At 55.8% G+C, this 16378-nt stretch overlaps 1 protein-coding gene across 1 annotated transcript; it reads right to left on the reverse strand.

Moving 5' to 3' along the window:
• Nucleotides 1-185: 185 nt before the first annotated feature.
• Nucleotides 186-11798, reverse strand: Slc17a7 (solute carrier family 17 member 7). The gene is made up of 12 exons (XM_021633984.1): nucleotides 11574-11798; nucleotides 7177-7429; nucleotides 6215-6333; nucleotides 5890-6004; nucleotides 5729-5816; nucleotides 5498-5584; nucleotides 5263-5405; nucleotides 4303-4452; nucleotides 4057-4189; nucleotides 3292-3402; nucleotides 2872-2999; nucleotides 186-1539 (listed from the first exon to the last, which is right to left on the reverse strand). Exons 1-12 carry the CDS (start codon nucleotides 11633-11635, stop codon nucleotides 1246-1248), a joined length of 1683 nt encoding a protein of 560 aa, XP_021489659.1. The 5' UTR covers nucleotides 11636-11798; the 3' UTR covers nucleotides 186-1245.
• Between the last annotated feature and the right edge of the window lie 4580 nt (nucleotides 11799-16378).

Consider the following 16378-nt stretch of genomic DNA (forward strand, 5'->3'; position numbering starts at 1 on the left):
GTGCCGGGGACGTGGGAGCCGAGGCGCCGGCAAGGGGAAACCCTAGCCTGGGGGGGAGGAAGGGCGGGGGAGAAGGGCTGGGAGGGAGGGGGGAGGGCTGGAGGAGGGCAGAGGGGAGGGGGGAGGACGGGGGAGGGCTGGGGGCCTTTCTTGGCTCCCGCGACCCACAGCAGGTGACAACGCAATCTGTACAACAAAGCATTTATTGGGAGTGGGATGGGGCAGGGCAGGATTTACGTCACAGAGACAAACACCAAGACACAACCTGCCCCAGGAACAGCCCCCTTCTCCCAGCCACTCCCCTTGCTGGGATTCCGTAGCTTCTCTCACACACCTTCCCCAGGTTCTAAGCTGAAAGGGGGGTGTCTATGAGGGGAAGCACCCCAGATTGGGAGTCAGTTAGCCCCTGAGGGACACACAAATGGCCACTGAGAAACTGAGGGCAGTCTGAAACCACCCAAGAGAATAAAGTGCAAGGGTTTGGGGGCGTGGGGAGGTCCTGAAACCACCATGGGAAGGGGGGAGTGGTGGCGTCCAGCCACTGAATTAATAGCCTTGAGCAGCCACTACTTAGACCTGAAAACTGAGTCAGAAAGAGCACAGGGTGAGCAGGGCCATTTTGGCCACTTCCCTGGACATTGTATAAGCTAAGGACAAGGTCCGAAATGTGTGCTGGTGAGGGGAGGAGGAAAGTAAGGAGTGGGGAAACTTGAAACCGCCATTTCCCCTCAGAAACGCTGGTGAGAATCAGTCCTGGGGATGGCGGGGTTGATGCTTGGTTGAACCAATTTGGGAAATGCACAATAGCCTTGGAACTGATATAGAACGACCATGACTTTTCTGAGTTGGAGACCACTGAATAGCTTCGGGGTAGCCTGAGAATCCCTGGGGTCCTAGGAAAAGGGGTGGAACCTCAAAACCACAAGAGAGAAAAAGGTTGAACTGTCCATCCAATAAAGCCCTGAAAGAAGAGAGCTGAAACCACACAGGCAGAACAAGCGGAGAACAGCTTTCAGGGGTGTTTGGGTATCCTTGAAACTGCTAGTGTGCAGCTTCACCCCCGTGAGAGGCAGTTGAGAAGGGAGGAGGGGACAGCACTTGGCTGGACAGCACTGGGAACAAGGGAAGACTTGCATCTTAAGCCTGAGGCAGAACAGAGAGGAGCGGGCCCTCCACACTGCCGCTCAGGCTAGAGGCATGTGGAGCGGAGGTCCTGGAAACTGCCAATCCGTGGGAGGCACGTGGTCAGTAGTCCCGGACGGGCGGTGGGGGCCTCGGAGGCTGAGCTGTGCTGTGTGTGGCCCCGTAGGAGGGCGGGGGCGCAGGGGGGGCCCCCGGGGGCTCAGCCTCGTCCTCCATTTCGCTCTCATCACTGCCAGCCAGCTGGTCGTGGCCCACAAAGCCACACTTCTCCTCGCTCATCTCCTCCGGCTCTGCCCACGGCTGCTTCTCTCCCGAAGCAAAGACCCCGTAGAAGATGACGCCCCCATAGTGCACCAGGGAGGCGATGAGGAACACGTACTGCCACTCCTCCCGAGTCTGGGGGCACACAAGCAGAGGCTCAGAAGATGTACACCTCCATCTCGGCCTCTGCGGTGACGCCTGAGGGGGCGGCCAGAGGGCTGAGGGAACGCTGCCCTTGAAAACAGCCTATTAGGGGACGTCTTACTGCTTTTTCGGAAGACCCCAAGTTCGGATCCCAGCACCTATATCAGGCAGCTCATGATGCCCTCTGACTTCTGTGGGCTCAGCTCTCACACACGTACACACACACACACACACACACACACACAAGAGCACACACTTTTCATCAAGACACTCAGAAGGCAGAGGCAGGGGGAGCTCTGTGAGTTCAGGGCCAGCCTGCTCTACAGAGTGAGACTCTGACTGAAAAACAAAAAACCAAAATAGAGTTGATGAGATGATCCGGCCGGTGGAGGAGGTGCTGCTGACACTGATGACCCAAGTTCTATCCCCGGGACACACAGGATGGAGAGAGAAAACCAACAGTTGTCCCCTGACCTGTACACACATTCCATGACACAAATTAGCTCACACACATGAAGCTAATAAAAATTAAATTAATAGCCTGCCACAGAGGGCCTCTGAAAAGCTCTGCCCTGCAGACTATCGATGCAGATGCCGAGACTTATGGGCAACCTTTGGGCAGAGAGCAGGGAATCTTAGGAAAGAAGTGGGAAACAGTAAGATCTTGGAGAGGACAGGAACTCCACAAGGAGAGCAACAGAACCAAAAAATCTGTGCACAGGGTCTTTCCTGAGACCGATACTCCAACCAAGAACCATGCATGGAAATAAGCTAAGACCCTGCACAGATGTAGCCCATGGCAGTTCAGTATCCAAGTGGGTTCCATTGTAATAGGAACAGGGACTGCCTCTGACATGAACTGATTGGCCTGCTCTTTGGTCACCTCCCCCTGAGGGGGGAGCAGCCTTACCAGGCCACAGAAGATGACAATGCAGCCACTCCTGATGAGATCTGATAGACTAAGATCAGAAGGAAGGAGAGGAGGACCTCCCCTATCAGTGAACTTGGGGAGGGGCATGCGTGCAGAGGGGGAAGGAAGGGAGGAATTGGAACGGGAGGAGGGAGGAAACCACAGGGGGGATACAAAGTGAATAAAGTGTAATTAATAAAGAATTAAAAAAAGAAAAAAATTAAATTAATAAAAACAGATTTTTAAGAGATAGAAGAAAATCTCTAAGTTCGAGGCCAGCCTGGTCTACAGAGCGAGTTCCAGGACAGCCAGGGCTGCACAGAGAAACCCTGTCTCAGAAGAAAGACAAAAAGAAAGAAATGAAAGAAAGGGACAGGAGGAGCCCTGGGTACCCCTGGGAGGGCTGCGCTAACCTTGTGCTTGGTCATTGCGCCCACGATGATGGGGCACACCATCCCGGACAGCGTGCCCACGCCATTGGAGATACCCATCAAGATGCTGGCATAGCGAGGGGCGATGTCCAAGTGGTTCACGTTAAACCCTGGGGGTATCAAGGCGGCAGATGTCACACCCAGTCTCCAACTCAGCAGTGCCACACCCGCCCCACAGGGGTGTCTGTGTGCGCATGTGTGAGCGCAGTGCCCACAGAGTCCAGAAGAGGACGCCTGCTCCACCAGAGCTGGGTTCGCGGGCAGGAGGGTAGATGTTGGGAACCAAATTCAGGTCCTTTGCAAGTGCCTTTCAAGTGCCGAGACATCTCTCTAGTTCCCAAGAAGCCCATTTCAGGACCCGAGCTGACTCCAGGACCCCAAGATGCTCATCTGGGTTCTCACCAGAGATGGCAAAGCCGCTGAAGCCCACAGCCAGGACCAGGAAGGAGATGGCCACGCCCTTGGAGTGTGAGTATCCGACCACCAGCAGCAGTGTGGCTTCCATTCCGAAACCTGAGGAGGGCCGTGTCTCCCAAGGTCCGTCATGATCCCATTGTCCACCCTGCCCCAGCCTTGATCTCGCCCCAGCCCACTCTGTTGCCCCCTTCTAGCCACCCCTGACCTGCAGCAGACCTGACTCTGGTTCTACCAAACCAGAACAGGTCCTGCTCCCCAAGTACCCAACCCAGTCCACGGCCTTTGTCTGCTCTCCCTCAAAAGGACCCTCTGTGGCCCCACCTCCTAATTAGGCCACACTCCTGAGATCCAATACCCTCGAACCTCACTTCTGTGTCCCTATCATATAAGGAGACTCGAGACCCCACTCAGGACTCCATCTTTCCCGATTCCCACTCACACAGCCTGTTGTTCCCTAAAACTACCGTCACAGCCTGTCTCCTGCCTACTCAGTCCCCCCAGCCGCAGCCCCCTACTCCCAGCCTAGGTTAAGTCTGGGTCCAGCTGGCCTCGTGAAGGCCCACCCTTTAAGTTCAAGTTCGCTGTCTCCTCCCACTACCGAGTCTGCGCTCGCTCGCTATAAGGCTCCAAACCTGACCTGGTGAAAGCAGCACATCCCCTGACTCGGGGTGGGCCACGCCCTTGACCCCGCTCCGCCCTGCCCGTCAGACCCTCTGAGCTCTGCTCCCCCCCCGGGCCCCACCGACTCACCCCCGCAGTTCATCAGCTTCCGCACGTTGGTGGTGGACATTATCCGTCGACTACGCAGGAAGTCGGCAATCTGGCCTCCGATGGGTACGATGATGGTCATGACCAGGTGAGGCAGCGCGGACACCAGGCCCACCTGCGAGGGCAGCCGCCTCGTAGGTGACCACCACCTCCTCCTCCACCGAGCCTAGGGGCGCAGGCGCCCTCACCCCGCTGAGCCCCGCTCCTGAACCGCCCACACACACACACCTTGCTGATCTCAAAGCCAAACACTTCTTCAAAGTAGGCGGGCTGGGAGATGAGGAGCAGGTAGAAGGTCCAGCTGCGGCAGAAGTTGGCCACGATGATGGCATACACTGGCATGGACGTGAAAAAGCGCCTCCAGGGTGTGTTAAACTTCTGTGGGGGCGTAGACAGGAGACGAGAGCAGACCATGCTAAGACAGATAACAGGGCCTGGAAACATGGCGCCCTTCAGGGACCCCAGGACAGCTCCCTGGACCCTCCAGCACCGGCCACACGTTTTCCTGAGGACTTGGGAATGCTAACTACCAGACTTAAGTCCCATTGTAAGGGTGAAGGATGGGTCCTGACTCCCAAGGGGTTCCTCAGGTTCCGATGTTGCTCCCCATGCTGAGCCCAGTGAAACGGCTATTGGGTCACCTCCCAAAGTCTAGCCCCACCCACAACAACATCTAGCAAAATCTCACACTCTAATCCCCCTCTGCTGGTTTCAGCCAGGCCTCACGGGTGCCTCTAAATTGGCCTACCTTCTACCTGCCATTCCTAAACTCCATCCCGTCTCAAATGAAATCTAGCCCAGCCATTCCCCATTCCCCTTCCCCCCCCCCTTTTAGCAGGGGATTAAAACCCAGGACTTCATGCCTGCTAGGCAAGCACTCTGTCATTGTGCCACATCCCAGCCCCTCCCTAGGAGATTCTGGGCAAATTAGAGACCACTGGGCTAAACCTCTGACCCACTTTCCAATTTTGAAACTAAGCTTCACTAATTTGCCTAGCCTGGCTTTGAACTTGCAATCCTCCTGCCTCAGCCCCTCAAGTAGCTTGGAGGCTTCACCACGCCCCGTTTGGCCCCAGCCTTTTGATGAACAGTCCCACCTTCTCTGAGTTTCTGCCCAGGTTTGAGCCTTGCAAAACCCCTCTTCTCCCTGCCCAGTCCCGGAGCCTCGTGACCAGCCTCGTGACCAACCGTAACAGGGTTCATGAGCTTGGCGCTTTCCCCGATGGCATCCTCGATGTACTTGCGCTCCTCCTCCGAGATGCTGGGATGCAGTGCAGGGGACTCATAGGAGACGAGCAACCAGAACAAGTACCAAAAGATCCCGAAGCTGCCTGAGGGGGATCATGAGGGGTGTGGGAGTAGGGTGAGGTCCAGATGCGGGTAGCCCCAGTGCCACCCAGAACCAGACATCTGAGGCCCTCACCATAGACATAGAAGACGGAGCTCCATCCTGAATACTGCACCAGGACCCCAGCGAGGGGCATGGCAACCACTGCCCCGGCATAGGAACCTGAGGAGACGAGGAAGGCAGAGAACAGGTCTGTCTTCCCTAGATCCAGGAGAGCAGACCCTCAGCCCCGGAATCCGCCGCCCTGAGCCGAGGTCACAGCCTAGGCCCCTACACAGGAGCTGGGCCCCGGCCCCTTCCTCTCACCGCAAAAGGCTGTCGTGGCCAGGCGACTCCGTTCTAAGGGAGGGGCCCATTTGCTCCAGATGCCGTGGCAGGCAGGGTAGGTGACCCCCTAGGGAGGGAGTACCGGGTCAAGAAGAGGTGGGGGCGGGGCGCGGAGGCGGGGCTCGGGAAACAGGCTTTACCTCCACCAGTCCCTGCAGGATCCTCACGAAGATGACACAGCCGTAGTGGACGCGGGCTGCCGACGGGATCAGCATGTTGAGGGTAGAGGTAGCCACAATGGCAAAGCCAAAGACCCTGTTGAGAAAGGTTGGGGGGGAAGAGTCTAGCCTCGCCGGAAATGGTGAGGTGTGAGTGCGGCCCTACCTACCCAGCCTTCCCAGTGGGCCTAGGATTTTGCCCTTCCTGCCCACAACACAACTCTAAAATATGCCCTCCCAAATTCCCAGAGCCGAACCCACCACACACGGGGGCAAACTCTGCCACCTTGAGACTCCACCACTGTACCTGTTGGCTGCGAATTTTTGGCAGATAAATCCTCCAGGAATCTGAGTGACAATGTAGCCCCAGAAAAAGGAGCCATGTATGAGGCCGACAGTCTCTGGATCCCAGTTGAACTGGGCTTTCTGCGGGTCAAAATACACATCAAACTAGCGGCCCTCCAGACTCTACCCTCCACCAATCAGCACCTACAGAGTTAGCACCTCAGCCAATCAGCAGCAAGATCCCCCTCCCTCTGCCCAAACCTGCGAATCAGAGCTCACTGGAGCTCCGCCCTTCTATGTTGCCAGGGCCTGCCCTACCACTTCAGCTACACGCGCTGCTGCCTAGAAGCCTGGTTCTACTTGCTTGCTTACCTCAGTATCCCCTCCCTGAATAGCCCCAAGTGTTGGGGTGACTCCCTCCTGTGTGTGGACAGACCTGTATGGGGTCTAGGCAGGGCCAAGAAGCAGCTAAGTTAGGGGTGTTCCTCATTGCAATGGAGCAAGGGATAGGGTTTCAGGTAAACCACAGACCAAGCTAAGATTTTTTTTCTTTTCTTTTCCCAGTCAGGGACATGGCTTCTTAAATACCCAAATTAGGATAGCTTAAATCTGAGCTTGGACGTGGCTTTAGTTGTGGGCCAGAACTAATTAGGTGGAGATAAGGCAGGGGTAAATTTGGAAGGGAGCTTGAGATAGGAGTGAAATTATTTAAGAGTATGACCGGGGAACCTAAGCGTGGAGCAGAGCCGTTTTTAAGTGAAGAATCAAGAAAGTCCAAAATGGACCATGAGTAGTGACCCTAAAGCTGGTGTAATATGAGGATGAAAAGGAGGCGGAGCTTCCTTTACTTCAGGAAGGAGAGGACGCAGGAGCAGGGAGTGAGGGCAGATCTGCAGGGAAGCGCAGATGGGCAGGGTTGTAGCTGGGCGGGAGTGCGGCCTGGCCCACGGGCCGGGCCTGGGCAGGGCCCACCAGAGCGGCTACCTGCACCACCACGTGGCCCCCGCGGTGGGTCGTGCTGTTGTTGACCATGGACACGATGGCCACGCCCAGGTTGCAGCGGATGCCAAAGCTGATGCAGAAACCCAGGCCGCTCATGATGGCGATGATGTAGCGGCGAGGGAGGCCAAAGCAGGTGCAGTCCACCACGGGCGGGTCCCGCGTGTGCGTGGTCACTGGGCGCCCGTCGGCGCTCAGCTCCAGGGTCTCCGCGCCCTCCTGCCGCTTCTCCAGGAGCCTGCAGGGCAGCCAGAAGCAGAGCCTCGGCAGTCTAGGCCCCTCCTCCCAGCCACGCAGGGGTCTCCGATTAACCTTGCCTGGCTGCCCTCGCTAGGATGCGGGCCTGCGTTTCCCTCCCTCCGTCCAAGAACTCAGACTTCCCTCTCCTGCCTGTGACACAGGAGTGCATGGCAAAACCCAAATCTTTTCCCAGACCCCGAATCTGAGTCCGAATCTGAGCCCAGGAGTTCTCTCCAGCTCTCTCCAGCCTCGACTCTCGGCAAGATCGTCAATCATCTCCTCCCGGCCCTCCTGTCTCTCTCCGCTAGGGAGTTATAGACTCTACACTACCTTTTGGAATCAAAGAGCAGGTGCCTGAAAGCCCGCCCCGCAGGGCTCCAAGGCTGTCCCACTCCCAGCCCCCTCCAGCAGATGCAGATCTGCATCTATTTGAGTCAGCAAAGGTACAAAGGAGAGGGCTGTGCAAAGGTGTCAACAGAGCAGATGCTTCGGAGCCATCTCGGCCATATACACACCGGCCCCTCCCCCTCCCCGTCCTGCTTCCGGGCCCCAGATGTGGAGGGGGCTGAAGTCCACCCGACGCTGCCTAAAGCCACTCCCACAGATGTGGTTTTGGGTGCAGTTTCCAGCAGTCTGGCTTAGGCACCGCTGGGGAATCTGGGGTTCAGACTGTCAGCCTCGGGGGCAGGGAGGAGGACTGATAGCTGGTGTCCTGGCAAGGGACAGATGGCCCTGGTAGGGAGATTGGCGCATTCATTCCCCAGCGTGACTCTCGCCTCCGCCCGATCTGCGTCCAGGATTGAGTCTGTAATGATGGATAGGGCTCACGGAGGGGCTGTCTCCCAGCCAGAAAGGCTGCTGAAGACAGGAGAGCCGACCCCAGGACAGCAGCAAAGAGACCAGTGAAGTAGGAAGACTGCAGAGACAGAGAGACAGGGAGCTACCAGGGGTGGGCCAGAAACAGGCGGAGTAGCAGAGTGAAAGGCTAAAGACTCAGAGACAGAGACAAACAGAGGGAGAGAGAGAGGTCAGAGAACGAGAGAGCAGGAGACAGACTTGGGTGAGAACGTGGGAACCGACTGACATTCAGGAGATGGAGATGTGGTGTGAGGGCAGTAGACAGAAAGGCTCTGAAGTCAGAAAATGGAGAGATGAGGAGACACGGAGGACGAAAGCCATGACGTGCCTGGAGCATGGGGACATTTGATTTTCAGTGTGGCCCCACTGAGGTGGGTAGGCAGCCAGGGGATCGGGCTGGATCCCAGGAAGGGGAAAGAACAGATGGAGGCGAGGGAGCCTGGACGGGGGAGGAAAGAACAGCCAGACGGGTTGGGGGGAGGGGGGACCGAAGAACACAGCGACAGCCCCACACCGAGACTTGAGGACGCGGGGAGGGTGAGGACTCGGGGAGGGGCAGGGAAGAAGTGAGTGGAGGCAGAGGCCAGTCGTTCCACACCCGGCAATCCCAGCACTGTGAGGCTGAGGCAGGAGGATTGCTTCCGGGTGGGCAGAGATGCAGGCTGGTTGGCAGGGTGCTTGCTTAGCTGGGAAGGCCTGGGTTCTCCCCCCAGCACTGCACAGCCCTCGGTGTTGCCCAAGTCTGCCACCACAGAGCCCTGGGGACACAGAGGTAGGGTCCGGAGGGCAAGGCCATCCTGGGCTACATAGTGCAGTGGAAGCTAGCCTGGGCTACACCAGACGTTTTGTCCCAACCACACAAAACAAGCCCTATGGTGCCGCACCCCTCTTTATCACTGTGCTTTAAGGAGGAGGCAGGATCTCTGTGAGTTCCAGGCCACCCAAGGCTAAGCAGCCAGAGCCTGTCTCAAAAAGCGGAGGGGGCCTGAGGATCCACAGAGAGAGCTCAGAGACCAAGAGCTGGGAATCAAAAGCCCAGAATACACAACACGGGGCAGAGGGGCCCTGCATGCCGCCCCCATAGAACCCTCACCAGTGAGACTGGAGTTTGACCCAAGTTGATCTCTGATATTTGACTGACTCTGACACTGGAGGTGTGAGTGTAACCCCTAAATTTTGATGTCAGTTATCTATGTTAGAGGTCAGATCTCTCTAAGCCAGGCTTTTCAAACAGTATGCTGAATATCATACACAAATAGAGAAAAGCCAACCAGTACACAGGGACATTCCAGTGGAGGTGCAGCGTTTGCCTGAGATCCCAGAACTAGAAAGATGTAGGCAAGATGATCAAGAACTCAAGGGCCAGCCTGGGCTGCAGGAGACCTTGTCTCAAAATGACAGAAGAGTCACAGAGAACCTCCATCTCCTCTCTGGATGACCCCAGCTAGGTCAAGGATTTGGTGAGGGAGTGTGTCTCTTAGGGTTAAGGTGGAGTTTTCCCTTCCTGCTCTCTCTGTCCACTCCTGCATTTCTTTCTTCCTATTCCTTGGTAGTTTGCTGGTCTCTTCCTGTTGTAGAGTTAGAAAACTGAGGCTCCAGGAACAGATGTCCCAGGTCCAAGGTCACACCAGAGGAAAGCTACTTGGGCCTGATCTATTCCTGTCCACCCACACACCGCTGAACCAATCAAGAGCCCCTGGCTCCTGGTTCTTACATGTCCTAAGTCACCCTGGGTTACCTGGTCCGAGAGAACCGCCCCCCAGCCCCCAAGCTAGCACACTCATCTCCAGGAACATCTGTAGCTCTTGTTTCAGGCTTGGGAAGGAGAATGACCTGTGTTCAAAAGACCTGTGTTAAGTTTGGTCCTCAGCCATTACTGGCCCCCACTGTCAAAGTAAATCCTGGATTTTGTATGCAAATAAATGCTTGCCCCTTTCCCAACCCTGGCTCTGAGGTGTCTGAGTTCAGAGAGAGAAGTCACGACTAGAGACCCAGAGGGGAGATGAAGAGACTAAGGGAGGGGCCTAAGGAACACCTCCCTCCTGCTGTCACCCCCCAGCCCCCTCCACCAGCACATCTTTCTCTAGCTCCCCTGACTTCACGCTGGTGTATTTTGAGAAACTCGTGAAAGGAGGCGAGAAAAAAGGGTGGGGAGGGGCTGGGAATTGGAAACTGGGGAGGTGACGCTGTCTCAGCTCGCCCTACCACCACCCCTGCACCTTCCTGCCTTCCTCTGTCCACCGTCATCCCTCATGCGACCGGAGGGTGGGGTTAGCTTTGGATCTGGAGGTGAGCATCACAAGCTCAACTCTCAGGCTAACATTAGAGTCGGGTGGCCCAGGGGCAGGGACTGAGGACCATGGAAAGGTGGACCGGGGCCTTGTGTGGAGGAAGCAGGGTCTGAGGGCAGCATGCCCACGAGGCCATCTCCTCCCCGCACTGTGGATAGATATTTTTAGGCTTCTCAAGAGCTGAGTAATTTCTCTGACTTGGAGCCAGAGCTGGGGTTGGGGGTAAGAGGCTGGGAGGTGCCCAGGCTACCTCAAGGGACACTGGGGTCACCGGAATCATGGCTACTGGTGGGAACAAATCTCACCCAGTTCTAGCCTGTATCCCTTGGGAGGCCCATTTAACCCCCAAGATTAATTTGGTTTTGTGGCCTGAAGCTCCCTTCACACAGCCCCGCCCTTGGAACCTGGGATACCCCAGCTCTTCACTCTCAGCTTAACCCCCCTCAAGGACAAGAACCAGCAGCCCCAATCCGCTTTAGCTCCAGATTAAATGCCTCGAGGGACAGAACCTGAGAAAGAGGAGAGATGGAGAGAGCCAGGGTGGGAAGATAGCAGCCCACAGAAACAGAGATGCTGAGAGAGACAGGGACCAAAGAGGGGACCAGAGGTCCAGGGAAGAGGAGAGGGAGGGGAGTGCGAGAGGTCAGGACGGATGGACTGCTAGAGAGCGCAATGGCTCTTAACCAGAGGGTTTGGGGGCAGAGAGTCAGAGGGACCCAGAGAGAGGAGACAGGTGGACGGGGACCCAGAGAACAGAGAGGGATAAATTCCCAAAGAAAAGTCGAGCCCAAGGTGAGCTGATGTGTAGGGGGAAAAAAAAAAGAGATGATGGAGCAGGCAGGATGGAAGGACAGCATCCACAGACGGAATCCTGAGCAGATGGGTGGGCCTCCCTACACCACGCCAGGGTGTTGCCTCTCTCCTCCCTGTCCGTCCGCTCCTGGAAAGGGGGCGTCCTCACCCTTCCCCTCCCAGGCACCCCACCAGGCTCACCGGTGCAGCTTCCCCAGGGCGCGCCCCGCCAGCTTCCGAAACTCCTCCTGCCGGAACTCCATGGTGGCTGTGCCCACGCGGGTCCCCTGCCAATCCCCCCGCCCGCGGGCCCGGGCGGCCGCGTCCGGGATCCCGGGGTCCGCCCCGGCCCGGCCCGGCCCCGCAGCTCCGCTCGGGGGGAACCAGGCTGCGAGTGCCCGCTGCCCAGGGCTGTCGTGGGACTCAGCGCCGGGGGCGGGGCGGGGCGGGGCATCCACGCCCACCCGGCCAAGTCCCACCCCCGGCAGGCAGGGCCCGCCCTTTTCCTCCCTCCCGCCACCTGGAGACGGTAGGCCGGTCCGCTAATCCTCCGGCCCTGCAGGCTAGATCCTCTCCCGCCTCCATCCTTGAGTCTCCACCTGTCCAGCTCAAAGCCAGGTCCTTGGGCTTGAACTCTGAATTGCCTCGCGCCCCACTACAATCCCCAAATTACTCTGCACTCTTTGGGTCTCTCCTTCACAGATCTCTCCGCTCCTGAACTCGCTTCCCCATCAGACCTTTGGCTTTCTCTCTCTCTCTCTCTCTCTCTCTCTCTCTCTCTCTCTCTCTCTCTCTCTTTAAAAAAATGGTTTTTGGCTCCCCTATTCTGAAAAGGGAGGGTGGGGCTGAGAGGAGAGGAGGGAGGGGCCTATGACCGAGATGTAAATTGAAGTAATAAAAAAATGTTTTTTGAGCTGGGCGGTGGTGTCTCACACCTTTAATCCTAGCATTCAGGAGCCAGAGGCAGGCGGATTAAGGGCAGTCTGGACTACAGAGTGAGTTCCAGGACCTTTAAAGCTATGCAAAGAAACCCTGTCTCAGCCCGGCACGGTGGCACACGCCTGTAATCCCAGCACCCAGGCCAGCCTGGTCTACAAAGAGAGTCCAGGACAGCCAAGGCCACACAGAGGAAAAAGAAAAAAAAAAAAAAAAAAAAAAAAAAAAAAAGGAAAAAGAAGAAAAAAAAAAAAAAAACCACAAACCTATCCCAAAACCAAAAAGGTGTGTTTGTTTGTTTGTTTGTTTGTTTTGATGTGACATGTCATTCATCCCAGCACTTGGTTGGCAGAGGTAGGCAAATCTCTGAGTTTAAGACTAGCCTGGTCTATAGAGCAACTTCCAGGACAGCCAGAGGTACACAGAGAAACTCTAGCTCAAAAACAGTTGTTGTGTATGGCTGTTCTGCCAGCATATATATCCGTGTGCCACTGGTGTGCCTAGTGGCCGTGGAGGCCTGAAGATGGCATCAGAGCTCCTGGAACTGGAGTTGTGAGCCGCCGTGCGGGCGCTTGGAACTGAACCCAGGTCCTCTGGAAGAGCAGCTTCATTGCTGCTGAGCCATTTTTTTCTGTCCCTTCTTTCCTTTTCTGACCATGCTGTGGACGGGACCCAAGGCCCCACACATACTGGGGAGGGCCACTGAGCTACATTGTCAGCCCTCACTCTGCAGCTCAGGCAGGCCTTACACTTACGACCCTCCTGAGTAGCTGGGGCTGCAGGCTGTGCCGCTGGACTGGCTTTGCCCACGCTTTTCAGGGTCCACTCTTCCCCCTGAGTTCTACTTTCCTTGGGTTTTCTCCGCACTCGATCCTTCTCTCCCTGGGAAGGATCCGTCCCCTTCATCCGTTTGAAGTCTGTTCGCTACAGCTAGGTTCACCATCACCGCCCGTCAAGCTCCACGGTTCCCTCCGCACTCCCCTAGAACAGGTCGGGCTCCTAGCCACTCCTTTGAGTCTGGGCCCTCTCAGTTGAATCCTGTCTCCTCCCTCTGCGTTCTGTACCCGCCCCCTAAACATGCCCCCCTACACCTGCAGACTTGCTGTGTAAGTTCTGCCTTCTGGGGCCAGGCTCCTCCCCTTGGGTCTGTCTCCTCCCTCCGAGCCTGTCCCAGCGGCGACTTCCACTTGGGCTCCACGATCTGGCCCGGCCCAATAAGTGCTCTCCCTACCCGTAGATTCCATTCCCATCCGTTAGGGGTGGGAGAACCCCAACTCTCGGGTGGCCCTGAAGCACGCCAGGCCAACGCTTCTCCCCGTGCACCCCCAGGGTGCTGGTTTCCCCACCGTCCCTCTCCTCGTGTCAGGCTGCAAATGCATTTGAGATTAAATTTTTATGATGCGGCCCAGGAGGGGCGAGAGAAGCCGCTGGAGCGGCGGCCGGGCGCAGAGGGTGTCCGCTGTGCCGGATTGACAGGCCCCGGGGAGGAGGGCAGCGGCGGAGCCGCACAGACGCGCCGCCTGGCGGCTGCGGACGGAGCCGCGGGCCGCGTGCGGAGGAGGCGTCCGCGGCTCGCGGCCAGGTGTGAGGGAGGAGCAGATGGTGAGGAGGAGGGGGTGGGAAGCGGGCCCCGCCGCTGCCAAATCCCGGGCCGTCGCCCGCGCCATCACCATGGCGACGGAGAAGAGAGGAACGCTCCCAGCCTTCAAGCTTTTTCAGGACCTGAAAACTGGTCCTTCGGTAGCCCAGGCAGGGCATCACTGTGGACTACAAGCCCCAGTGGCCCCTGCGCTTGAGTCAGCACGGTGCTACCCACCCCACGTTTCTATTTGCCAGGTCTAGCGAAGTCGGTCCTGCCTAAGAACTCTTGGACCATGAGGCTTCCTTGCGCCCTCACGTGGACAAGGCTCGCCGCTTTGCTTGCTTGGATTCTGAGGAGAGACTTCGCTGTTGTAAAGAGCTCAGGTCGTCCTGAGAATGTTAGTGCAGACATTACCACCATGTCTGCTTACGGGATAAATATCCTCCTGACATTACCAGCTTTTCTCAGCGGTTGTATGGCCATGTTTTCAATTTTGAGTTATGGATTCATTTTGAGGTTTTTGTTTTTGAGCTGGGTCCAGCTGTACTAGAATTCACTATGTAGGCCAGCTGGCCTTAAACCCACAGAAATAAAATGTCCGGATTAAGAGCATGAGCAACCACACCAGGCTTTTGTTTTTAATTTAATATATATATATATATATATATATATATATATATATGCAGGGAGTGGCAGTGTATGCTTTTAATTCCAGCACTAGGGAAGCAGAGAAACACATGGATCTCTGAGTCTGAGACTAGCCTTCAGCTACAGAGTGAATTCCAGAGCAGCAAGGCTACAGAAAAACCCTGTCTAGAGAAGAAAAGAAAAAAAAATAAAAATGAAATTACATATATATTTGGGGATGGAGAGATGGCTCAGTAGTTAAGAGCACTCGCTGCTCTTACAGAGGCCCAGGGTTCTGTTCCCATCACTCCTATGATGGCTCACAACCAGAGGACCTCTCAGCCCCTTTGGAACCCAGCAGCTACCAGTGTACATGCAGATGAACTACTCTCTCTCTCTCTCTCTCTCTCTCAAGCAGCCATGCCACACTGCACCTGTGGAGGACAGAGGCAACTTTTGGGAATCAGTTCTCTACCATTGTGGGTTCCTGGAATGGATCTCCTGTCATGGGGGTAGCAGCAGATGATGGCCTTGCCCATGGAACCGTCTGGACTGCCCAGGTGAAATACTTAGTATCTTTAATGGCTTGTGTTCTCCTTCTTCCCTTCTCAGGGCCGGGAGGCCAGCCTGACCCAGGACAGGGAGACTCAGAGCACATTTGAAACCAGTCTGAGACAAGGTTGTCCTTTCTCAAGAGCCAGCTTTTGGCATCAGTGGTTAAGAATACGTGTTGCTCTCAGAGGATCCTGGTTCGGGTCCCAGCACCCACATGGTGGTTCACAACCACCTTTAACTCCAGTTCTGGGACTCAACACCTTCGGACCTCCACAGGAACCAACCACACAAATGTTGCACATACATGCAAACAGACAAGACACTCATAAATGTAAAATAAATCTTAAAAAAAAAAGTCAGGTTTTAACAAGTACAAAAGCACCCGACAAATTATCTATGTATTATCTGTTACAGAGCTGGATGGAGGCTGGAAAAGTACCTCAGCTGAAGGGTGCTTGCCTTTCTCTCATGAGGTTCTGGGTTTGGTCCCCAGCTCCATAATCCACTGTAATGGTGCAAACTTGAAATCTTATCACTTTAGGGGCGGCAGGAGGATAATAAATCAAAATCCTCAGCTTCATGATAAGTTTCAAACCAGCCTGGGCTACACGAGACCTTTTCTCAAACAAACATAAAAGATGGGTGCCCTGTGGTGTAGCTCAAAGGCACAACAAATATATGCCTGGCATTGCTTATTTGTTTTGTTTTTTCAAGACAGGGTTTCTCTGTGTAGCCTTGGCTGCCCTGGAACTCGCTTTGTAGATCAGGCTGGCTGTAATCACAGAGATGTACCTGTCTCTGCCTCTTTAAGTAAAGGTGCCACCACTAGCTACCCAGCATATGCTTAGCATTAGAGACCCTGGGTTATAGCCTCAGCACCAGAAAAAGGGAGAGAATGTTGGGAAATGAGTGAGAGTGTCCCGAAAGGGGGCACTGCTCATGCTGGGTCAGGAGGAAGTGAAGCCTGGGGGTTGGGGACCTCGACTTTGGTGTGCCTGTGATATGAAGCTGGAATATGGGCAGGAGCCCCTAGAGACACTGCCTGAGCGTGGCTTCCTATAAATGCCAGTTTCAAAGAGCACCCACTGCATAGTGCTGGCTGGCGACGACCAACTCCCCACATGACATTCTGGAGATGAGGGCACTCGAGCTAGAAGAAGCAAGAGTCAGTGGTATGGTGGGACTCTTCTGTGGAACTGCCGGACACCAGTGAGGGGAGAGTCCTGTCTCGCAGGAAGGGGCCGGAGCCAAACAGAGATGCCTGGATGTTCTCCTTGGGACAATGAGGTGGGGTAGAAAAGGAGTA

This window comes from Meriones unguiculatus, chromosome 1, assembly GCF_030254825.1.
Source record: "Meriones unguiculatus strain TT.TT164.6M chromosome 1, Bangor_MerUng_6.1, whole genome shotgun sequence".
Taxonomy (NCBI): domain Eukaryota; kingdom Metazoa; phylum Chordata; class Mammalia; order Rodentia; family Muridae; genus Meriones; species Meriones unguiculatus.